The sequence below is a fragment of the Amblyomma americanum genome, chromosome 3 (assembly GCF_052857255.1).
Source record: "Amblyomma americanum isolate KBUSLIRL-KWMA chromosome 3, ASM5285725v1, whole genome shotgun sequence".
NCBI classification, from domain to species: Eukaryota; Metazoa; Arthropoda; class Arachnida; order Ixodida; family Ixodidae; genus Amblyomma; species Amblyomma americanum.
This window is the reverse complement of record NC_135499.1, coordinates 142045804-142069068: the sequence shown is the minus strand read 5'-3', so window position 1 is coordinate 142069068 and position 23265 is coordinate 142045804. Positions and strand designations below refer to the sequence as shown.

The following is a 23265-nucleotide window of genomic DNA, read 5'->3' as shown; positions in this document are numbered from 1 at the left end:
TACTTTTTATTTAGTTTTGTACGTGTTGTCTGACATTTGCGAATCGGCGACGTTGGTACCAAACCTGGTGTAAGGCAAAGTTAAGGGAACGTCTGTAGAAATTCTGTGGTAGCTGCAGTGTTCTCCGTTCACCTAACATGCGGAAAGAAGTGGGTGACAGTAAGCCACACCGATTCGTTCAAAATCAGTTGCTGGGGGAGTTGGAATTTTAATTCTAACTCAACACTTCGCGCACACCAGACATATGCTCTGCGCCGGTGTCAGCGTGAATTCTCACTTTAATTACTTCTTTATAATATAATGACAAGTACAGTACATCATCAGAAGATCAAGAAACCTGTAGAGACACCGGCTGAAATTCCCGGCCACGTGTGTATCGCACACAAGCCTTCTCAACGCTTTGGTGTGAGAGACAGCATGACTTGCTTTTACACGTACGAGAGGAGCTCGGGTTTCAATTCTGGAAAAGTACTCACTCTATCCCGGGCTAGTAATACTTCCTGTCTTATATCTGCCTTACTGTCACTCAGAAGTTACTGAAGTGTACATGACTCGCTGAAGAATACCTTGTACTACTGGCGTAATTGTTTTTGTCTAGCTACGCATATTGATTTGCTCAAGCATAATAACAGAGCTTTTTATTTTTTTCTAATCATGTCACGTCATTACTCAAGAAAGCTTAAAACGTCGTCCTATGTTTATCGGACGCTTGTGGTCTGAAGCCTGAGGAGGCTTCAGATTTCGCTTTTGCAAGTTGGAAGCAATATAATCGCCGTCATCACTCCAATATCATCGTTAAAAGTTTAGGAGACAGACACCATTTCAGCGCACGCTTTAGGAAAGATCTGGAAGGCCGGAAAGACAGAGTAATAGAGTATATAACTGTGTACAGACGAGTAATTTTGTCCGCCGTCACTCACGTCACCGATGATTGACTGTTAAGCAATAGTCCAATGTTAGACACAAGCCGCGAAGAAATGCAGGGCTTTAGGAGACCGGAACGGCCGTTGATGTAACCTGATTGTCAAGATCCCATGCGCTGCACCCTTTTGTGCCTTATCTCTCAAAACATGTTGCGACACGCCGGACGCACGCGTTGTCGTCGTGACCTTGTACCCGCGCCGGCAGAGGGCAAACCGTTGCTTTCGTTCCCTTCATCTTTTTTCCGTCGTTCATTGCCTTCATTCTTCCCGACGGCTCTTCAGACGGCACTTCAGTTCAGGCCTTAAAGACCAGACAGGCAGTTACGCATATCACAACACCCCATATCAACGAGCACTGGCAGTCGCCATAAGTGCCTGCCTTCCACGTGAGCACGAGACAGCGCACATTTTTAAAGGACAAAGACCGGGTGCTAGAATAATATTTTTTCACTTCAGCAGCTAAAGAGACACGGCAAGAAACCCCAGTGGACAAACGAAATTATGGGTGGGAGCTGTAAATGCGACATTTTGAACGTTTCCACTCATATCTATTTCCTCTGTGCTGTGCATATTTACACTTTCGAAAGAGAAATGATACGTAATATGTCTGCAATTACTAACGAACTTTAACTTGAGCTGAGAGCGAAAATAAAAGATGCAGGAGATCGGTTCTTTACAGGCAATATGACTGGGCTAATGAATAATGTTGCTTGTAAATTTTGGTGGTATTTAGCAAACACGACTGCCCTGTATCGAAAATACAAGCTTCCTGTCATTCTCTTCATGATCCGCAAATACTGCGAATTCATTCAGTGCCTGTTTCTAGTCGGTCCTTGCTTCTGCTCAAGTTACTGATTTGTTCTAGGCAGAGAATCTATTTAAAACGCAAGAGACTGCAATAACAGGGCTGACGTCCTCAAACTGTTTTTGTTGATAAACGCTGCAAAACTATCCACCCCTGACATTATTTTAGTTTCATTTCTAAAACTGCAAACGGCGGCACTCCATAAACTGCGCTGCCTGTAATAAGCAGTTGACAAAGGTGGCAACAGTCAGCTGGTTCAAACATGCACAGGTTAGATGCTGCCAAGTAATAGAATGTATTGTCAACACAGTTGTTATAGCCTTTTTGGACATGAATTTGTAACCAATTTCGTCGACAAGAGTACTAATATGCATGAAGTATATTGCGGGAAAGGCGTAGTGCACTGTAACATCACTCAGTTATAGCTGTAAACATGCGCCCACATTGGTCAGGGCATTTGTCTTATGAACGTGTCCCCACCTTCACCGGCTTCTGTACTCCAAGCTGGACAGGGCACATGGCCTCCTTGGCTACTTTGGAGGAGCCCGAGAGCCTTTGCCATCAGCCGCTTTTCTTAGCTGGACAAAGTGATAAGCTTCCATGGGTGCTTTCGTTGCTTTCGTGGTAAAGGGCTATGCGCTAGTCTCCCACTGACAGTTGTACTAACCTACACTTCACATCACTGAGGGCCAGCGCCCTGAAACGCAATACTGACCTCTTTTCTTTTTTTTGGCTCGGGTTTCGATGGTTTGTAGAAACTATAGTGACAGAAGCGCCGGTAGCTCGTAGGAAGAAAAGAATATCACATCACTGCGCAGACTTGCAGCATAGCTTTATTTAGTAGAGCAAAACTCATTATATATGCAGGAGCCTTGCAGTGAGACATTGCAATTTGCCGAAGAGGTACTATTCGATGCCAACCGCGTTATAGCATTATGAGTCATGTTAACTCTGAATTTTTTTCCTCACTGTGGCTTGCATGGTGATGTTCCTTATCTTCCTGAGTCAGTGCCTATTTGGCAAGCCTCGATTATGTCAGCTGTACTCTGTGCGTAAATAAATGTCTGGAGTGAGGGATAGTGGCTTGAGCACAGGTAAAACCCACAGTGGAAACCAAGCAACAAGAAAGGTTCGATACATTTTCATAACGACCTTCACCACCAAATTCACTCAAGCTTAGAATCTACGAGCAGCGCTCGCTTCCCTTAAATGCCGGGATTGGCACCGTGCACGTTTCACAAATCACAGCTGCAACATTCATTCCTCAGGCCACAGAAGAATTTGGGATACAAGCATGCCATGGCTGCAGAAACTCTTCCCTCGTCTTTTGTTTGGTGTGGAGAAAACTACTGTCAATGTCTTTCTTTAATGAGCGAAATATCCGCTTGCTGGTGCAGGGGATAGTTTATCAAAGAGCCTCAGTACTTTCACTTCGCCAGACTTTTACTAGATTATGTAAAGAGGGCACAAAATCTGAAAATGTTGAACGCTATGAGAGAGCTTACCTTTGTGTGTATGACATAAATGCAGTTGTGTTCGCGAGTTCTGAAACCCACACCGGGTAGCACAATCAAAAAAGGGCATTTGCTGCTGAACACAAAACGTCGACGACCTAGCTTTGGATGTCGCTGTTTCTCATTGCTGATGGAGGTGCGTGCGGTGGTGGTTCTGTAAATATTCGGGCGGATTTAGCCGCACTTTCAGTAGGTCGGGAATTTCCCCGCTTTTGCCTCTTAATGAAAGGGTAAAGTTTATCACTGGCCTAGAAGCACAATGTCCATGCTCGCATCCTTCGTGCTTAAGCATGTCCCGTCATAATTTTTCTGGTGCTAACTTTTCTTAGTGAGTACGATCTTTTGCTGGCTGGGAAGTAAGAACAGGCTCGAGTCGTAGCTGCGCAAGTTCACGCTCGAGGGGTCCTCCGGTGCGCTGCAGTTGAGCCGTTGCAAGAGTCGCACGAGGATGTAGAACATGTCGATGTGCGCCAGCTTCTCTCCGGGACACGTCCTCGGTCCCATGCCGAAGGTAAGCAGTGGCGGGACGTCTTGGCGTAGCTTCCCGCTGGTGGGGTCCAGAAATCGCTCAGGTCGGAATTCTTCCGGTTCTTCCCACAGCTTCGGGTCATGGTTGACAGCGTAGACGTTGTACAGTATTCCTGTGTCCTTCGGTATGTCCAGGTTACCTGCATACGATGATTGCGTGCGGTTGGTGATGTGCGAAATGGGTGGAGCCCTGGCATGACAACCACGAAGGCTGGCAAGCCCTTCCACAGACGCCAGAAATAAATGACGTCATGAAGTTAATTCTCATCATAATAAGGTGTAAGATGCACAAAGTTTTGTTTCCGGTTGCAAATATTCTTTCGTTTTCAGCCTGAACTGTCATCATCTCAAATATCGGATACCTAAGCACTATTCAACCTGAACTTAACAGGGGCTTGAGCACTGTTTTGTTTATGCAATGTGTCCCGCACAGTAGTTTTCAATGCTTCTTTGTCGATTCTTCTGCGGCGGTAACAGCACTTTCCATGTAGGTCCCGCTTTGGCCAGATCGTACGTACATGCCGTATTTATGTCGCATGAACAAGTTTCCTGAAGGTGATGGTGTGCCGTAGATTATTGTTCCTGTATATGCTTTAATACTAAAGACATCACTAACTAGCATCATCCGGCGATCGTCATTAGCGAAGACCGCGCAATTCATTTGTGATTGAGGGAAGACTGAATGATGCGGTTAGAATGTACGCGTAGATATCGATACCAATAACCTAATCTTCCTACGCACTGCACAATATGACTTATAAAATGCTTATGGCCATGAGAAATTATTGGAGCATGCCAAACAAACGAAGCTGCCGTGGCTATTTTTGGTGTTCAGCGCCATGCACCAAGAACCGGCCTCCGGGCAAACTAAAATAATTTGATGGAAAAGGCTCTCCTTGGGTAGCTGTCGGTTTGCAGTCGTCTGAGCATGGTGGCGTGGTCTCTGTTGAGGTTGTCCGTCTGCCCAAGCAGAATTGTATATCATAAAATGTGGCCGAATAGAAACGTGAAAGAGTGCGTATGGTATGGGGGCTACGCTACGACGTACCACGTCACCTGGGGCTGTGAAAAAAGCCCTTTACTACCAAAAAAAAACTGGCCCTAGTCTAGTGCTATTGGAGGCCCTCCAGAATGACTCTGACTCGAGCACACAGCTTATGATGGTGACGTGGGCGAATGCGGCTGCGTAGGCCAACGGGAACCTGGAATAGGGAAGACCGACCACTGGAGCTACATCTCTCCCCTACCCCTTCTGTTTTTACTCTTCTCTTCTGAAATAAACGTTTTTGCTATTACTACTTGATGAAACATGCTGCAGCGCGAACAGAAGCCTTAACGTAAGAACTCACAACGACAAGGACAAAGCCTGTCTTTTTCTGCTTACGAAAATTACTTCTACAATAGACACTTTCTCTCCTCACCACTTCTAGAGCGCACGTCTTACTCGCTGTGAACGTTCTTTCGTCGCCGGTTCTGTTCGCGCTGCAGCTTGTTCCACTGAAGGAAGTTGCCAGTAAATTGATGTGTTTTAGAAGCTTTCGTTAAAATTTTTTGGTCCAGTTGCAGAGCACTGCCGCAGTAAGCTCACAGCCTGCGGAGCTTGTGACAAGGCTGACGCAGTTAACGCGTTTTTTTATACTTCTGACCGTGCAAGCATTTTAAGCCTTCAAATTGAAAGAGCGGTGAGTCGCGATTCAATGCAAACGCGCTGCGTAAAACGGCGGGGTATTATTGTTTTTTTTTTAGCCTTGAAAAACGGTTGAAGATTGCCCATTGCGGTCATTGGTAGGGCTATCTTATATATTCAACACAAATTAATTTAGGCTGACATCAGTGGAAGCTTTGCATGAAAATCGTCTTCAGCTCATGATAAACCACTCAGTTTTAATGGATCACCGTTTAGAACGACGACAACGTTTCGGCAGAACGTAATGAGGGCGATGCATGGCAAAAGGACTAATCTTTTCTAATCTGCTTGTTGCGCATATGCGCATTCTTCAACTTTGAGCCCAAGAATCAATGACTCACTGAACCAGAGTCTTAGTGAATGGTTCTTAACGCCAATTACATGGTCACTGCGATTTACCGAAGTCGCTATCCACTAAGTCATTTCTTCCTCCCTGTGTTTTTGGGAGCTGTACATCATTCCCTCTCACCTCGTAATCTTTATGAGTTTAATCAGGACAGCGTAACGAGAGCTCACCGACTTTGGTGTCCGTCGAAGTGTTGTGGGGTGAGCCCAGTGGAGCGATAGGGTAAAATCGAAGCGTCTCCATCAAGCAGGCGACAGCGAAGGGAAGCTTCTCTCTGTCTGCGTACGTAGGCGGAGTGCTCCCTGGAAAATACAGCAAAGATACTTTGAGCTGAAAGTTCAGGGCAAACAAAAGCAGCGGAGATTTCTAGGCTCAACACGCGTGGATTCAACGGCACTCGTCGAAGAGACACCACACAAGAAACATGGCCCATTTTAAAATATTAACGCAATTAACGCAAAAGAGAATCAAAGGCCTTTGAAACGCCCTTGCAAGGATGCTAACAATATCTCCATATCTGAACAATATCTTAAGGCTCCCTGTGCAATGTTGCATCAGTTGTTTCAGAGGAGTTCAATACTGAACTTTAGACATCGGATTTTTAGGCACACAGATGGCTTCTGCGCAGTAGTGGTAGCAGTGCTGGCAGGCAACAGAAAACGAGTGATGCGTAATTAAAAGTAAGTGCGTTAAAAAATCTCTGGTAGTTACCAGTTTCGAAGAGAAGCTGCCACAGAGCTGTTTCACGAAATGAACGTTAGCAGTCGTTTGCTCCTCGGAGTGGTCCCCTCCAACGGCCTCTGGGCAGCCGCGACAACTGCGTCGGTTGCACAAGGCACGGGTCTTGCACGCTGAGTCGGTTACGCACGGCAGACCGCGTGAAGTAGTGCAAACGACTCGCACCTCCGCCCTCCTCCGCAGCTGGCGTTTCGGCCTTCGGTGAAGCGGATTAATCGTGTGGTGACACTGCACACTCTAAGCACGAAAGGAGTGAAAAGGATATAAGACATGTCCTCTAGAGAACTTCCTTTAAGGGGCGGGGCATGCTGCCAAAGCCCTAGGGTATATTTTCATCCCTAAAATTACGGAATACTTACTGTTTGCAATGAAAACAAATTCCCTTTTCAAGCGAATTTGCTAAAACTTACGAATATTGCGAATATTTTACTCGAGGTCTTAGTCTCCTCCGTTTACTAACGTAAGGACCTCAGGTGCCGCCTTTAAAAGCCTCCACTCATTGTTAAGTGCATCAAGTTGCTATGCTTTCCAGTGTGAATTTTCCTCCGTTGCCAAGAGTACGCATTCCGCACATTTAGTGATAAAATCTGCTCCGAGACTAGGACTGCATAGCTTGTTCCTAAAAGGGACTGCGCTACAGGACAGCTTGCATCCTTTTCGCTCCCACATAGGCTTATTCGTGTTTGGAGTGTACAATCATTACTATATATGCACAAGGAGTAACTAGAACAACATGTTATATATAGCGAGTTTTTCATGGCGAACGTCGCTCCTTCTCAGCAGCCATCCACGGCAGCTTGCAGACGTGTACGCTGCCCCCGGGATCGAAAGTGCAAACGGCAACAGGAACCAACTTTGCATGCAGGCGAGTGCGAATGTAATAGACTTGATAGCCGAACTAAGCCCCAGCGTCGGCCTCCCCCTGAATTTTTTGTGTCAAGCCACAAAAACCTTGACCATCGCAGTTCTTTTTAGCTATTACAGTTAGGCGCGTAGGTGCAGTTAGAAATTGTGTAGGCGCGCGTTGGTAATATCTATATCATTTCTTAGAATTTCTCAAGCGATAACACTCTTGTCCCTGCGCTCAAGACATTCTTTCAAAAGTCGCCCTTCACTCCATCGCGTCACTCCATGGCGTACGTGCCACGTGACCTTCTCTGCCCCGTGATTGCTGCAGTGCCCACCTCTGCATATAACATGCTATGAGAACACGTGGGCCACTGAATGACGTGATATTGTGGGCGCTGAAAAAAAACACGGTTTTTTCTAAATGGGCGCGAAATTGCCAATTTCTTTTCTGCCGCAGCACCGACGGTATTCGTGCCATCAGAATAAAAAAAAACTGATATGGTTATCATTAACCCCCAGATATGAATCTCTAATTGTAGCTAAGCGCTTATCTGTAATAGCTAGAAAACTAACCAGTAGAAAACAGTTTGGCAACTCACTACGTGACGTGATTAACCCGTTTTGGTGTACGTACTCCATAAGTGGTATTACTGTGCAGCAAATGGCATCTTTTCTCATTTTAGCAGTGGGGGCTCGTCTGAATCGGTATATCGCTGTCGTCATTGTTTTCAAATCCCTGTTCAAAAGATGGTGGTTAGGATACGAATTACTGCCCTAAATCATCGTAAAATGTACGCAGCTAAACTATGCAACACGTCTATATGTCGCGTACACACGGTATCGATCCTGCCTGCCTCAGAACCTCAAACAAAAGATCGGCATCGAGGTTCGTTTTGTGTGATGCGCCCCAAAAACGGGCCCATTCAACAGTAACTGTACCACGTAGAGAGTTTAGTGCAATGGCAAACTAGTTTCAATGCACGCCATGTTGAAATCAAGTACTACGTGTGATGAAATGAATTCGAATAAACATTGCATCGGGAACACCGCAGTCGGTGACTCATCTTACCTAAGTGGTCGTCGATTTCTTTCTGAATCTTCGCTTTAATCTTGGGCTCCTTCGCCATCCGTAGAAAGAGCCACTGGAGCTGTCCGGCCGATGTGTCAGTGGCAGCTAGGACGTAAGATAAGTAAAAATTAGGGTACTCCTTCTCCCTTTCTCTATTCCATCCCCTAATCCTTCTTCCCCAGTGAAGGGCAGCCAACCAGAAAACTCTTCTAGTTAACATCGCTGCCTTGCTTCCTCCTCTTCCTCTCTCTCTCCAAGGTACCATCAGTATTATGATGGATATCGTAATTGTTATGTACGAATAAATTGGCTCCCTAGAGCACTACTCCAAGCGTTTTTAGTGGTTGGCTGCAGTAAGCGCTTGCATGTGCTGGGACTATAATGCTTTCCGGTGAGGATTCGCATGCTTAGGCCTTCTGGTGAAGAAGGTGTTGCGTTTTATACTCCTGCAGTGCGCCTTTATCAAGAGTTTTCATTGTAGGGTTTCATCCTGTTGCCTCCACTTACTACGTTTCATGCAGCCGAAAAACATAACTGAAGCAGGTGTAGTCTAGCCGGCAACGTATACACTATTGCCAGAATGGGAAGCTTATGTTCCATGGCTGCTCTACAACGCAGCCAAGAGCAACTGGGGGAAAAGCGAGCTCAGCTGAAATCTTTTCGGCCTTCGCGAATGCTGTTGTGCGGCGCTTCGTGAGAGCTCAGACGACTTTATGTTGGAAAAAATCTTGCACGTTTCCCTCGTCATTTCTATTCATACCAGGTCAGCAAAAGCATGTGTATTGTGTATATTTGTCAATCTTCATCTTTAAAGATATAAGCTCCTTTCCGGCTTTACTAAGTCACACAATGTTCCAAACCTTCGCCTGGATTATCCATATTTCCATTGTTTACGCGGGAGCGTTCTTACGGCCAGTGTTTGCCTAAAAACACACGGAGTGCTTCTTAAAAGTTAGGCTAGAGAAGAGGATTTAAGTTACAAAAGAAAAACGCCATCTTATAGCCGGATCATCGCTATACGTACCACCGAATATGTTCAGGACGACCTGGACCATATTTCCCTTGGTCAGGTACTCCGCGTCGCCTTTTTCTTCCCGGATGGCCTCTTCGCGAGCGGCGAGCATTGCGTGGGTAAAGTTCTCCGTCTTTCCTGGAGGAACAAGGTATTCCGTGGTCAAAACTGAGGACAACAGCAGTGATCTACCAAGCATAAAATTCTGTTATTCATTCTATTTTTTGCTGATTTATAGATTACAGCACGGCGTAGATTGGTATTGGATACCACGAAACACCTCAGCCGTGAATGCACAAACTTCAAAATACATACCTGGAACATAAGAGGCTTCAGCCCTGGTGTATAGCCTGTCAATAATTTCCCACATCTCACGAAATATTGCCTCTATCTTCTTTTCTCGTCCGCGATAGAGGAGGCCAAGCCAGGGGGCGATGTCACTCGGCAAGCCGTTAGGGGCCGTCTCGTAGAACTCCCGGTCGACCTCTTCAATGCGCCTGATGTCCTTGCTCTCCTCATCCAGCCTGCACAATGAAGTCTTGCGTCGTACAGTACCTCCCATGTCGCGCAAGTTTACTGCCGTAGCCTGGACCCTGATCTCAAGGCTTAACAGTTGCTCATGGTGGCATTAATCAAACAAGTATACGTATGTTGTATGAATGAGGACCTAGATATTTGCCAAAAGGTTCAAATATGGAACTAACTGTTTTCTTCAACGTCAGGCAAATACTCACATTGACGAAAAAGAAACGCCGACCTGCATTAAAATTAGCCCTTGTTGCACAGAATTCTATTTCATAGAATCATTGCATGGGTAAAGTTTTCCGTCTTGCCTGCCGGAACAGGGAATTCGACGGTCAAGACTACGCCCAACAGCAGGGATCAGGGCGCGTTTTGGGCTTCCTGCAACGTTACGCAAAACTTTTCCCTTTGAAGGCAAAAGAACTGCAGTATAATACAAATGGTAGAAGCATACTTGAGTACGCTTGCACAATCTGGGATCCGAAATCCTTGCTTGACATTCAAAAGCGGGAAAGAGTGCAGAATTTGGCCGTTCGTTTTATTTTTAATGACTATGGGTGATATTTCAGTGTAACGAGCGCTAAAAAAAGCTTTGGGTTGGGACACACTTCAAAAGCTTACGAAACTATGCGTTTAAAATTATTTAAGAATATATTTAATTCAAGAACTGGAACAGACAGAACCAAATATGTATTCAACCCTGCTTGTGAGCCTTTACGGATTGATCATTCACTTAAAGTTAAAGAATACAAATGCCGGACTGACCTTTTTAAAATGTCATTTTTTCCAAAAACAATTTTGGAATAGAACAAGCTGCCCGAGGAAGTGGTGTCCATTATCAAATGATTCATTTTCTTCCATGCTGTGAACGTTTTTTAATTTTTTTTTCTATAATAATTCCGTGTTCTTTCTATCTCAATGTTACCTTTTTTTGTAACCATCTGCACGCGTTGGTATTTGTGTACTTTTCCTTTTCAACCTCCCTCCCCCACTGTAATGCCATACAATGGCGCTGTGGCTATGATGATAAATAAATAAATAAATAAATAAATAAATAAATAAATAAATAAATAAATTTCAGCTTTTCTCCAACTCCTGTGAACCTATTAACACCCAGTATAGCAGGGGCCTCAAAATCATATTGCTATGCGGGCCGGTTTCAGAAATTTTCGTCTCCCGTGGGCCAGAAGCCGGAAAATAGCAGCTGTAAAAAGCTTTAAAAAGCATTAGGTTTTAAAAATGGACTCCTAGAGCTACGCAGAAGCTATGCAGCTATACAGACGCGACGTCAGATGGCGGTCGTGGGCGGATGTCTTGTATCCGTGGAATGAAAAAAAAGACTAAAAAATGCTCTTAAAAACTTCAGAACTAATCTTCATTCTCAAGGAAAAATTAATGTCACATATTTGGCGTTGAGATCGTCGTATCAAGATCTACCCTGGCACGTAAAGGTTAGCCTTCTCGAAAAGCCCTCCTATAATCAGCGTCAACTTCCACGAAAAAAAAAGATGAAAATTTGATTTTGGGGAAAGGAAATGGCGCAGAGATAAAGTATTGAGAGAAGGAAGTAATGAGGAAATAGGTGCCGTAGTGAAGGGCTCAGGAACAATTTCGATCACCTGGGGATCTTTAACGTGCACTTTCATCACACAGCGGACGGGTGCCTTTTGCGTTTCGCCTACATCGTAACGAGGCTGCCGCGGTGGGGTTTGAACGCGGGTACGCCAAGAACTCCAGTATTTCGAGTACTAATCTACGTTTGCCGGTGACGATATGACATCCCATATCGATTCTCTGACGGACAACCATGTGCGCCAAAATTGCATAAGTGGTTCGTGTACGTGAGGGTCTAACGGACTCCGTCGATTGGCCTTCCCCCACAAATACAAAGCATGGTATCGTTTGTTGCTTTTTTATCTATTCACAGTATTTCACCTGTTCATTTTTTATCTATTCACTTTAAAGCAGACATTGGGCTGTCTGCAAAACAAGAGCAATTTCCAGTGAGAACAAAAAGTGTCTCAAACCTTGTTCCGTAGACCGAAACCCCTATCAGGTCGTACAGAATGCGGAAGAATGGCTTTCTTGAGTCGACAATTTGCGGTCCTTCTTGCAAAGAGTCCACGTAGGAGTCGACAACATCTGTGCACAGTTTCTCAAGCGCATCGCTGACGGCGTACTTCCTGCAATGAGTTCAATAGCGCTTGGCCATCATAAAGACAAAGTGTATCCACGGAAGAAATCTCGACATTAAAGCTTCAAAGTTCGCGAAAATGTAGAATAATAATGATACCGTGAATATCAGTACAAAGTACGACAGAACAAAAATCGCAATGATAAAGCCCGGAAGCTCTCTATGTCGGCAATTTATTATGGCACACTGAATCAGTGTGCTAAGTACGCCGTGCGGATTTCGTAAGCCACAAGTCGAGAGAACGCAGGATCACCCTAGTGTGGAATTTTTCACCAACTGCTGCACACTCACCTCACGGCGAGCAGAGCCACCTTGCGAAGTGCCTTCCATCGAGGGTTATAATCTTCGAAGAAAATGTCATGATGTCCCTGGGTCTGCAGAGCCCCTGCAAAAAAGAGGACGTGAGGCCTGACGCAAGCATTCTTTGCTTCAGACCTTTATAAAGAGCACAGAGTACGCTGTACTTAACTTACTATACTCCTGAGTCTAGCTGCAACAACATCCGCCAGAACTGCAGGAGGTCCTGAAAACGTGTGATGCTAGAACGGGGACTGCAGAACCTCCTTGTAAATTTTATACCCTTGCTGTAACCACCATTCGCCAATAGCGACACTAGTGATATTGCGTTTTTCTTTCCTAAACTATGTTTGGGATTTCAGTTTTGGCGGTCATTTGCGGCTGACAGAGTCGTTGCAAGTCCATAATCTGAGTGAAGAAGACGTAACCACATTTAATGTCAATAAACTTGCACTCTTATCAACAAATATCAGAAATGCTATGATTTGGAAAGTTTATTAAACGATATCTCCTGAGCAGCGTCCCCTAAAAAGAAGGTCCCTCGTCGCGATCTTAACAGTCTTCTTACGAAGAGCTGGAGGCTGTCCATTCAAATTCACGAATAATGACCCCTTAAGTGGGCACTTTGAATGCTTTCGCGTATTTTTTTTTATCTTAAGAAAACCATTCATTCAATAAGGCAGTTCCTGATTACGCTGACGTTTTCCTGGAAGCAAGAGACGGTTTTATTGCTGAGAAAATTGCGCTCCAAAATGTTCACTAACATTCGATTCAGATGTTTGAAGTCTACCCCGAAAAGGACTACAATGATCACTCTTTCGAAGTGATTGGGATTGCGCATATCGCTGGTATCCGCATCAAAAAGCGTATTTCCGTGCCCAGATAGGCTTAGTGTCGACGCACATTAAACATTCGATGCGCAGTCAAGGGCATGCCGATGCACGGAAAATACTTGCGAAGTCGGCCGGTGAAGGCGACATCTATGTTTAAATTTTTTTTGCCTTTCCTACTTTACCAAAGCTCCATTTTCACTGAAAGAGAGCTTTTGCCATTAGAACGCGGTAATATGTTAAACAGGCCAATTTCCATGTCTCCTAGGTGTCTTTTTGTATCACTCGTTATTTTTAACTAGCTCGGACATTCGCAGGTTTAGGGCTGTCGAGTGTGCTAGAAAGTTTTCTAGTACACTCCACGTCCAACTGGCACACTCCAACTGACACATCACCCTTAATAAAGTACATTGCGAGGCTAGTTAGTGATGCATTTTGTCTGCAATAGCAATTCTGCGCTACTTACTCTAGACTAACACAGAGAAAGGCATGACAGGACGGGCGCAGTGATATCATGTCTGTCTGTGGTCATAGCGGCCCTTCTGTCATGTTTGTCTCGGCGCGTCTGAAATAAGTAGCACTGAATTTCTATTCTGACACATCACCCTTTGGCGATTTTTCTCTTTATTTGCTGCGCAGCATGCAACTTGGTCAGTTGGTACTGCCTCCTTTACTGCCCTGCTTGCTGTAGCTCCTGCCATCCACAAGTGTTAAAGGCGAAAACCTTATATGGCTCATCAGCAGCCAAACACGTCGTGGTCGTCGTTGACCGTAAAAGTGGTCACGAAAGTTTATTATGACGTCACCACGGTTCCGGAGACTACAAGTGACGTCACCAGACCGGAAATGATATCAGCTTAACCGGAAAGCCGGAAGTGACCTGCTGACTTAAGCGGCGCTGGATATGTACACGTATGTCGTTTGGTCTTCCCTAAAGGCCATCACGCAAAGGCCTTTCACCTCTAAGCATTTACTGAAAAGTGTTTGAGGCCCTAGTACTAGTTACTATCTAGCAAACGAATATAGTTAACTCAGTAGCCCATGATGACCCAGAATGCTTTCGCATTCACAGCATATAAGTAGTATAAGTGCCTTCCGTTAATTTTTTCCGTTACGTTCGATGAAAGCTGGCCCATATAAGTGTTTTTCTGCGCGTTTCGGTCGATGATATCGCGTATTTTCGACGTCTGTAAAAAAGGACAAGCCACCTTTTTTTACGCCTGAATTGTCCGTTATCGGCTTTTCTTGAAAGTGCAATATTTGACTCAGATGACCATGACATGTTCTCATGAGCCGCAAGCTTGTTTACCACTTTGGAAACTTGTATACCGGCACCCTTCCATTATGTACTGCTTTTGTGCTGGCGGTTCTTTCCCAATATCCTCACTACACCCACAGGAATGCGCTGCTTCGAAACCTGAGTATACCTCACACACAATTCATTTCTCCACCTGTGCGATTTGTGCGTGAAAGAAGCGGTGCCCCAGCATACTATATTCGGGAACACATTTTGTTGGCAATGAAGGGAAGGCTAGATATGCAGAGCGCCCTTAACTGCGTCATTCCGCCAAATAGTTCGACCGCATGACGGTGCACCTAGCCGCCTGGCGCGTTGCTCCCCCAGCGGTAAATTCATTCCGTAGCTGGAACGTCTGGCGCCATCTATGAAAGTTTCTTGAAACTAAACGTGCTGAGCAAATTGTTGTAATCAAGAAAACTTATTTTTCCTTGACTTTTGAAGTTGATAGATGGTAGTTATGTTCTAAAATGGATTTAGCAACTAACTTTCACAATATATTATGTTCCAAAAGAAAACTATTAACTACCAGCTGCGACTACATTCCACTGTGAAGGAAGTGCGTGCTTCGGCTCCGTAGCTTCCGCACTATTGCCAGAAAAGTTGTCGCGGTGTATAGCTACCAAGCGCTCAGCAGCAGTTATTGTGCGTTAGTACAGTCTCAAACACGTGAGTAGAAGGGGCATGAACAATGTGGCTCTGTAGCTGTTCTGCGATCCAAACAGCTGATTGAGAACACGTTTGTCTTCCTGCGCAGAATGCGGCTCACGTGGTATAAACAATTGGGACTGCCTCTCCATTCACGGTGGGATTAAGGACGCAGGCTTATTTTTCGGATCGGTACTCTATGTTTCACGCAACGCGCAGCTTGCAGATTATTTCCGGTCAGTTTAGCAAAGATCTCGTTCCTTCTTCAGTTTCCACATACTCGCAAGCAATACTACGTTTAGGGCAACGTCCTCTTTATAAGCTGAAACTATCCCCGTCAGTGTGCTTACCCATTTTGGTCGGGAAGCGTCCGGCGAACTCGTGCCTTCGATCCAGAAACGCTTCGCGGATCACTGCGTAGCTGTTGAGAACCACCATGGGCTTGTGGGACATCCAGAGAGTGAATACGTCTCCGTACAACTTCGACCACTCATTTGCCTGGCACGGAAGGTTCTTGACTTTACGTAGTGCTGCAATAAATGGAGATAACGGTTTACCATTCATCAGACAAGTATCCCCAAAGTGAACCCCAATTCATCACATAAAAATGCAGTGTGAGAAGGTCGCTTCTGCTTCATTTTTTCTTTAGAGCCTGCTGATGTATACAGAGACGAATTACATGCCCAAATTGGTCGCCCTGCAAATGGCCTTGGCAGGCAAGTTATATATGTATATACATTGCTCCTGTCCTAGACAAGCCAGCGGAGAAGTCATATTCGACTGGAATCACTGATATTGTGCTAAGGCCACAAAAGTAAATTGGTTAAACGTAACGAGCAATTACTTAATGGCGTTGGCTCCGTTCCACATTTTCGACTTCTTCCCAATCACAGGTGTGTAGTTGGCAAGCACCGTTTGCACCACGACCACTTTTTTTCTTCAGGAACGCCGATATTTTCTTCTCTTCTTTTTTAAAGAGTAGTAAAATAATATATCTTTGGTCAGAATTCTTCAGATCCCAATAGAGTCCTTTTTGGACACGTTCTTGGGCAGTTACAGTACACCAGAATGTAAAATATAAGAAAAAAGACATATTTGTCCGTATTCGTCTAGATTTTTCGAGCTTCAGGTGTGCCCAAATCGCTCGACTATACTCGACTGTACGGCTCAGAAGCCTGCCACGTGGCCGGAAGACGTTTGCCCAATGCTGTACCAGTAAATGGAATCTGAAGAAAAAAATATAAAAAAACAGAAGAATCATTGAAAAGTCTAGATTTTTCAAGTAGTATCCAGAAGGCAACCTAAGCTTGCAAGTATAAAGAAAAATTATTCGAATGACAAACAGGGTAAAAGGTAAGAAAAGCAAAAGCGGAATTCTTATCACTACCTCCAATGACTTACTGAGCAGGTTCCCCACCACCGGCAGTGGGAAGGGGCCTTTGGGGTACTTGGACACTCTGTGGTAGAAGCGTCCCACCAGGTACGAGATGGCAAAGACCAGTGCAGTGGTGATCAATCGCCAGTCCCAGAGGGACGAGGCGAGCCACTCCAGAAGAACGCCCATTGCTGCGTCGCTAAGCCCGGCGTGACGCGTGCGAACGACTGTTTATTGTGTCTGAAAAGATAGCAATAATACAAGGCATTAAATAAATCCTACATTGTTGATTGGTGTTGGCCAAAGGATAAAACGCAGTACATAACGGCTGCCTCCTGTTGTTTGCGTCCATCTGTATAGTACTTCTTTTTCTGCGCTTCTGCACGTTGTGCGTACGTTGTCCGTCCATTATGCTTTGGAGTAATATGCAGTTCATGACGGGGAAAAAAAAATGAACAGCAGCATTGATCTATCATTTCCTTGTCCAGACTAACGCTAAGATTTGAAATAATTTTGCTAGCGCTTAGTGAAAACACGAGCAAAGAACACAAATACACAGGACAGACGCTAGACCTAGCGTCTGTCCTGTGCATTTGTGTTATTTGTCTCGTCTGTCCACTAAGCGCTGGCAAAATGATTTAAAACGCTTTCCAACTAGCCCAAGTTTCCGCCTTAATAGCGCTAAGATACCGCCGGTGTCATGATGACACGGAGCGCCGCATAAAACCGGTAGTTATGTTTACTGAGTACGAAAACACATAAATTCGGCTGAGTGAGATGCTGCTTAAGGTGTAGAATGTATTGCACGGGATGTGTTAAATACGAAAGCACCAAAAAAAATGCATCATTCATCAATCATCATGATGCGTAATGAGTTCCTTCCATCGCTCCTTTCAGCACACTAGACATTTTGAATGGATGAATGGATGTCCACTAAGATCACAATGTAGAAGTCTTTTTGAGACGATCATGTTGCAAGATGTCATATTCGAAGGCAAGAAGCATCTTCTTTAGAGCGAGAGCTCTTTATAAAGGGCATTCGTTGAGCATCATTCTTGTGATTAGTGATGCAGTAGACCTTAGTGATTGAGTAGACCTCTACGGAAAAGCATCACGCAGAGAGTTTTTATGTCCATGGAGACATACAATACTTATCGTGCCCCTACAGTCCTCGAATCGAAGGCTGCATCTTCAAGGACACTTGCAGTACGCTGCTTAAAATGTACATGCCTGTGGCCCAGACCGGTGATTCCCACGGGCTGTGATTTTACCACCTCATTTCTTGTAATATGGGCGGGTGTTCAAACTTTTTTGAGGTAATAACAATTATCGCGGCCGAAACCATAGTGTTGATACTAGTTGAAATGCGGCAACATTGCATGATCCATATTAGCGGCGGTTATTTGAGGCCTGCACACATGTTGTGAATTCACTAAGTTGTGCTTTTTTAATCATGTGTGAGCTGGGATATGATGACATTAGGTTTATTCGCGTCAATTAGATGTATCAAATTTTGGGTGCGCACGGAGCACGCTATGATCATTTTTGCCGATATTCGTATATTTAGAGTTCCACGACATAGTATTTTGCGAGCCGCGAGCCTTGCAGGCAGCGTCTGTCTTTGTCGTTTTTTGCTGAAGAGCCAGAAACAGGCGAAAAACTCCAAAACAAAGTGATGGCAAACTGATTCGGAGGTACAGTGGGGTTTTGGAACTGAATACTCAGTACCTGTGAATGAACTCGGAACATAAATCTTTCTAGTACTCCAACAAGTGTCAGAGAAAAGACGTCTGCCAGGGTTAATTGCAGGAAACTTTATTTTAAAGTATGCGTACTATTTGAGGCAGTGGCCTTTGCACCTTTTAGCACTTTTCCTGACGTAATATTACACCTGTTTCTTCCCCCGCAATTCCAAATTTAAGGCTGTCTTCTGAAAAGTGAAAACTGTGCGTAAGTGATGCTTTGTTGTGTCTTTCTGTCGTTGCCATTTTTGATGGAGCTTGCTGCTAACATCATGTAGGAAAAAATCTGGCTGCAAAATGAAAAATACAAAACGCCATTTCTCTGCAATCGAAATACTGCAGCTTCAGTGAGGCTTGGCGATAAGATGATACCTGGTTTTGATTACGATGGATGTTTACCAAACGGAAATGAGGCTCAGCGATAATTATATCGTAGCACAAGCCACGCAGATTAACAAAAGATGAAAAGGCACAAAATAACTCGAGTGTTGATAGGTAATAGTCCGAATCTTTTTTCCATAAATGTATACGAGGAATACTTTCCTCAAGTTCAATGGGGATTTATGCATATGACGTAAATTGAATGCACGTAGCAAAAAAAAATTGTTTTCAAGTTTCTTTAAAGCCTTGTTGACCCACCTCTCCCGAGTCCTGAAACGTAATGCAGCTCCTGATGTTTCGAATTATCTCTCCGGCTACCTGTGCACGCCCACCTAAACTAATTCATGTGTTAAAGAAATTCGTCGTTTATATTATTCTGCGCTATGGATGCGGCATACCGGATCAGAAAATTTTTACATTTATGGCACAGGACGTCAAGAGTTAGAATAAAAGTTGCAAGTGTTGAATGTGTATTCTTCGCTCCTCGCGTTCATCGCTTGCGATTCCTGCGTGAGCCATCATTGGCGATTCGCCTGCAATCATTACGGGCCATAAGGGATCAGGAGTGTTAATAAACCGATCGAAAGCTGTCCCTTCCACTAAAAGCCACAATAAAAGAGTGTCCTACATTCCTTTTAACGTCGTGACATTGGAGGGCGATTTCTCTTTTATGTTGTTTTTAACGCCAAAAATTTCGAAAATTAGTCTCTCCTTGTTCATAATGAGATACAGAAACCCTCGGCCTTTTGTTTTTCTTTATTACGTAACGCCGCCTCTAGCGAACGTGCACGCGAAAGCACGAATTCAGGCGCACGGCACCCGTCGCTACAGAAGCGAGCGGGCGCGAAGGGTAGGGTAATCGCGCCCCTTTACCAGCGGCAGAGAGCGCAGCTCGCAGAGAACTTTCCATTGTGTCCGTCGCCAGTGCGCATGACATAAGAAACCGCGCGCAGCCGCCCTTTCGAGTCGGGGTGTGGCGGGACGAGGTTGTTGCGACGCAACGTCTCATTTTTCCAATCGTTCCTCTCCACGTGTCTTTCAACTCTTCTCTGTCTGCACGTGGCAGCGATTATGGCTCAGCTCGAGCGAGTGGACAGGCCAGTGAACTTTTCTTCTTATCTTTCTTTCAGTAAGAACATCACGTTCCCACCATTACCGTAATGCGAAAGCGTCTCCTTCGCTGAGAAGGAATACGAGGGCTTTTTTATTTGTTTTCGATGCACCCCTCCCTCATCCTCTTTTTTTCAGGCTCCTACGTGATTGGCACCTTCCGGCTTGCGCCAGCGAAAGCGCCCCCTGTTTCTTGCGACCTTGAAAAGACATCGCAGCTCGTCGCTGGCTGTAGGAACGCACGCTCTGACAGCGTGTTGTCGCTGTGGTGCATGCCATACAGTTTTCGGAAAGCGTCACGTCTCCTACAGGATGTTACAGCATCGCAAAAATTCAAAATATCACGCAACCGCAACGGTGCCCCAGGGCCTGAGCATCCGCCTTGCATGCGGTAGGTGCGTGGTTCGGGCCCCCGCGCCGCCTGGTGCCCACCAATGACAGAATGGGTACAAGCTTTCCCGTGGTCTAGTACTCGGCTTCTTTAGAATGAATTTCTTGTTAAACGGCTCTTTGACCCCATCTTGAGTTGATGAAAAAAACCCTTGTGCCATGGCGCTCTTTGGCCACAGATGCCCTTGAGCCATAAAAATCAAACATCATCATCGAAATATACTGCATTCCTTATTGGAAAATTTCCAACAACACTAATCAGCGCTCATTGAGGCAGGTTCATTGCGTTCGGTTAGGGAAAACATTTCGCTGTTCATCGACTGCCAAACGCTTGTCTTTTCGGGGAGTGCAAGATGAAAAATTATGGGACACTGAGGTCAAATTTAAGTTGACCTCAATCGATAGTTTACTGCGTTCTAATAACAAAGAGGATACATACACGCAAAAAAGCTTCTATAAGTCAGGAAGACCGAATGAAAGGAAATACAGGCATTACTACCACCAGCAGTCTTCAAAACTGCGATTTCATGAAAGCTGCAGTTTTAGAAGCAAATTTATAAGGTTAGGTTACTTCTTCATTCACTAACCAAAGGGGATCACTGATTTTATTTCAAATCTGACATCACAAATTTTAAGCACGTGGTGGAAAAGTGATCTGTCCTTTAATCCATTTTTTCCCATTAATAAGTGTTTCTCTGCCAAACAGTCATCAGCATAGACCCGGAGTGCAAAGCAGTCGATTTTTATCAACAAAAAATTGCACAAAGCTCTCCTCAGTGTCCCTTTAAATGACTTATTGCAACTGAACAGACGGGACAGTTATCGCTTATGACTCGGTATTGTGTACACATCAGATATTCCATATGAGCGTAAAGGCAAGCTCAGCTTTCAAGTGAGCAAATATAGTCACTTTATTTCATTAGAGTATTGATTCGTACCTTCGATACGAAGTATGTTCACTCCGAAATATTAACTCATTTTGTATTACTCACTGCAGAACAAACTGCATTGCTGTCGACCCAGCAACACTATCTTGTCAAGTTACGTGCTTCGTTAAGCTAGAAGTACGGAAAAAAGGCATTTTTGCTGTTATGGTATTTAATTGAAGTGGCAGTCATCCCTGCCATCACCCCAATACAATTCTTCGAATATTAGGAGAGCAAAAGTAACTAAGCTCTGGTATGGAGGGAAGCTTCTAAAGCATCGAAGAAGGTGTAATAAAGCAGACAACTGGGTCTACCCGCTTATACTGACCACAACTACTTACCTTGTCGTAGCTTGAAACAGTGCGACCCAAGTTAGATCCCATGCAACTACTAGTGCAAGCTGTTCGCGAAGTTCCGATGCGCTTGATACTCGCGTCGCCTTCTGTCAAAATGCTATGCCAGGCATCAGGCGCGTGCGTCGTCGGCGTGGCCTTGTACGCCCGCCGATAGCACGTGAGCCAAGGCTTTCTTTCTTCATGTCTTTCCTCCTCTCCACAGTGCCCCCATTCTCTCCGACGGCTCTTTTCAGACGCGTGTATATATATATATATATATATATATATATATATATATATATATATATATATATATATATATATATATATATATATATATATATATATATATATATATATATATATATATATATTCCAGGCCTGAAAGGCCGGAAAAGCGGCCACGTGTATCACAACGGCACATATCGACAAGCACATGACTGGCAGTCGCCATCGCTTCCTTTCTTCAATGTAAACAGTAGAGGACAAACAGACATGAGTGCAACAGATTTCTAGCGCCCTGTCGCAACTAGATAGCGCACACTGCCTGGGGGCAAAAGCCAGATGCGAGAATAATATTTCTTTTCAGCAGCTAAAGGGGACGCGGCTGGGAGGCCAGTCGGATATAACTTGAACCTTACTATTAATTTCTTTTTTCTTTATTTTTCGCGGGTTATCGCACTCGAAAGAAACTGGCAAGCAACTGTAAACAGTATAAAATAGGTTTGTAAAAGTGTTAACGAAATCCAACTGAAGCTGGAAGTGAAAACAAGGAATGCAATGTCGTCACTTCTTTGCCGACACCTTGGTTCTGGTAGTCAAGAATAAGCGTGTTTAAATTTTGGGGACATTTACCAAAACTGAACAGCCGAGTTCCGAAAATAGAAATTTCATGAAGTTCTTTTCATGATCGGGAGATATTGCATCATTCGACGCCTATTTCCAGTCGACCTTTGCTGCAGCCCAAGTGGCTGATACACCCAAAGCGCAGCATGCATCGCAAACACTAAAGATTGCAATAATAGGGCGCGGCATCCTTAAATTACTTCAGCGAATAAAGATTGAAAGACCACCCGGTACCGAAATTATTTTCAGGACATTTCTCAAGCTCGAAGCAGAGGCCCTTCCTGCAGATTGGCTCTACGTGAAGGTTTTCGTACTTAAGCAGCTGGTTCAGACCTATACTGTTCAATATCCTTAACTTGCCCATGCCGCAAATAATAGCGGTGTAATGTAAATAATGCTTTTATTTTCTATTCAAAACACAAATTCTCGTCGCCGAGTGTACTTGTAAGCAAAAATGTATTGCAGGAAAGCCATAGAGGAATTTAGGATGGTTGAAGGATGGTGGTAGTCGCACCATCTTTGATGGCTTAAAGATGGTTGTAGGGCCTTTGGCTGAACGCAACGTGTTCCCGCCTTAGCCCAGTTCTTTTCTTCGAGATAGGCAGCATGCGTGGTCTCACTGGCTGCTTTTGGGCTTGAGAAGCCTCAGGAGTCTCTGCTCTCAGCTGCTTTTCCTAGCTGGTAGCACGCTCAACTTTCTTGGCAGTTTTTTGTGCTGGATAGCCTGCTGGTTATGCTAGTCGGTCACTGCTCACTGGCGCAATCATACCATTCGCATAGTACTAGGAGCCAAAGATCTGAAGTTGAAAGCTGACCTTGTTTATTTTTTAGTTCCCAAAGTATTCCCAAAGTAGAATTGCAAAAAAGCTCGGCTAGTTGCTATTTATTAGGTACTCTGACA

The 23265-nt window shown here is 44.6% G+C and overlaps 1 protein-coding gene across 1 annotated transcript; it reads right to left on the bottom strand.

The window, feature by feature from the left end:
* Positions 1-1212: 1212 nt before the first annotated feature.
* On the bottom strand, positions 1213-21664 carry LOC144125049 (steroid 17-alpha-hydroxylase/17,20 lyase-like). Its single transcript, XM_077658099.1, has 10 exons — positions 21525-21664; positions 16661-16874; positions 15610-15789; positions 12479-12572; positions 12021-12176; positions 9787-9995; positions 9484-9609; positions 8460-8564; positions 5974-6105; positions 1213-3910 (listed from the first exon to the last, which is right to left on the bottom strand). Exons 2-10 carry the CDS (start codon positions 16821-16823, stop codon positions 3558-3560), a joined length of 1518 nt encoding a protein of 505 aa, XP_077514225.1. The 5' UTR covers positions 16824-16874; positions 21525-21664; the 3' UTR covers positions 1213-3557.
* Positions 21665-23265: the final 1601 nt, after the last annotated feature.

What these genes read in the sequence shown, in the direction of transcription:
- LOC144125049 (XM_077658099.1), bottom strand. Translation starts at nt 16,823, where the DNA reads ATGGGCGTTCTTCTGGAGTGGCTCGCCTCGTCCCTCTGGGACTGGCGA. An exon ending in GGTGGTGGGGAACCTGCTCA is followed by an intron (nt 15,790 to 16,660) that starts GTAAGTCATTGG and finishes CATTTATTGCAG; the next exon opens with CACTACGTAAAGTCAAGAAC. An exon ending in CGTCCTGAACATATTCGGTG is followed by an intron (nt 8,565 to 9,483) that starts GTACGTATAGCG and finishes CTTACGTCCTAG; the next exon opens with CTGCCACTGACACATCGGCC.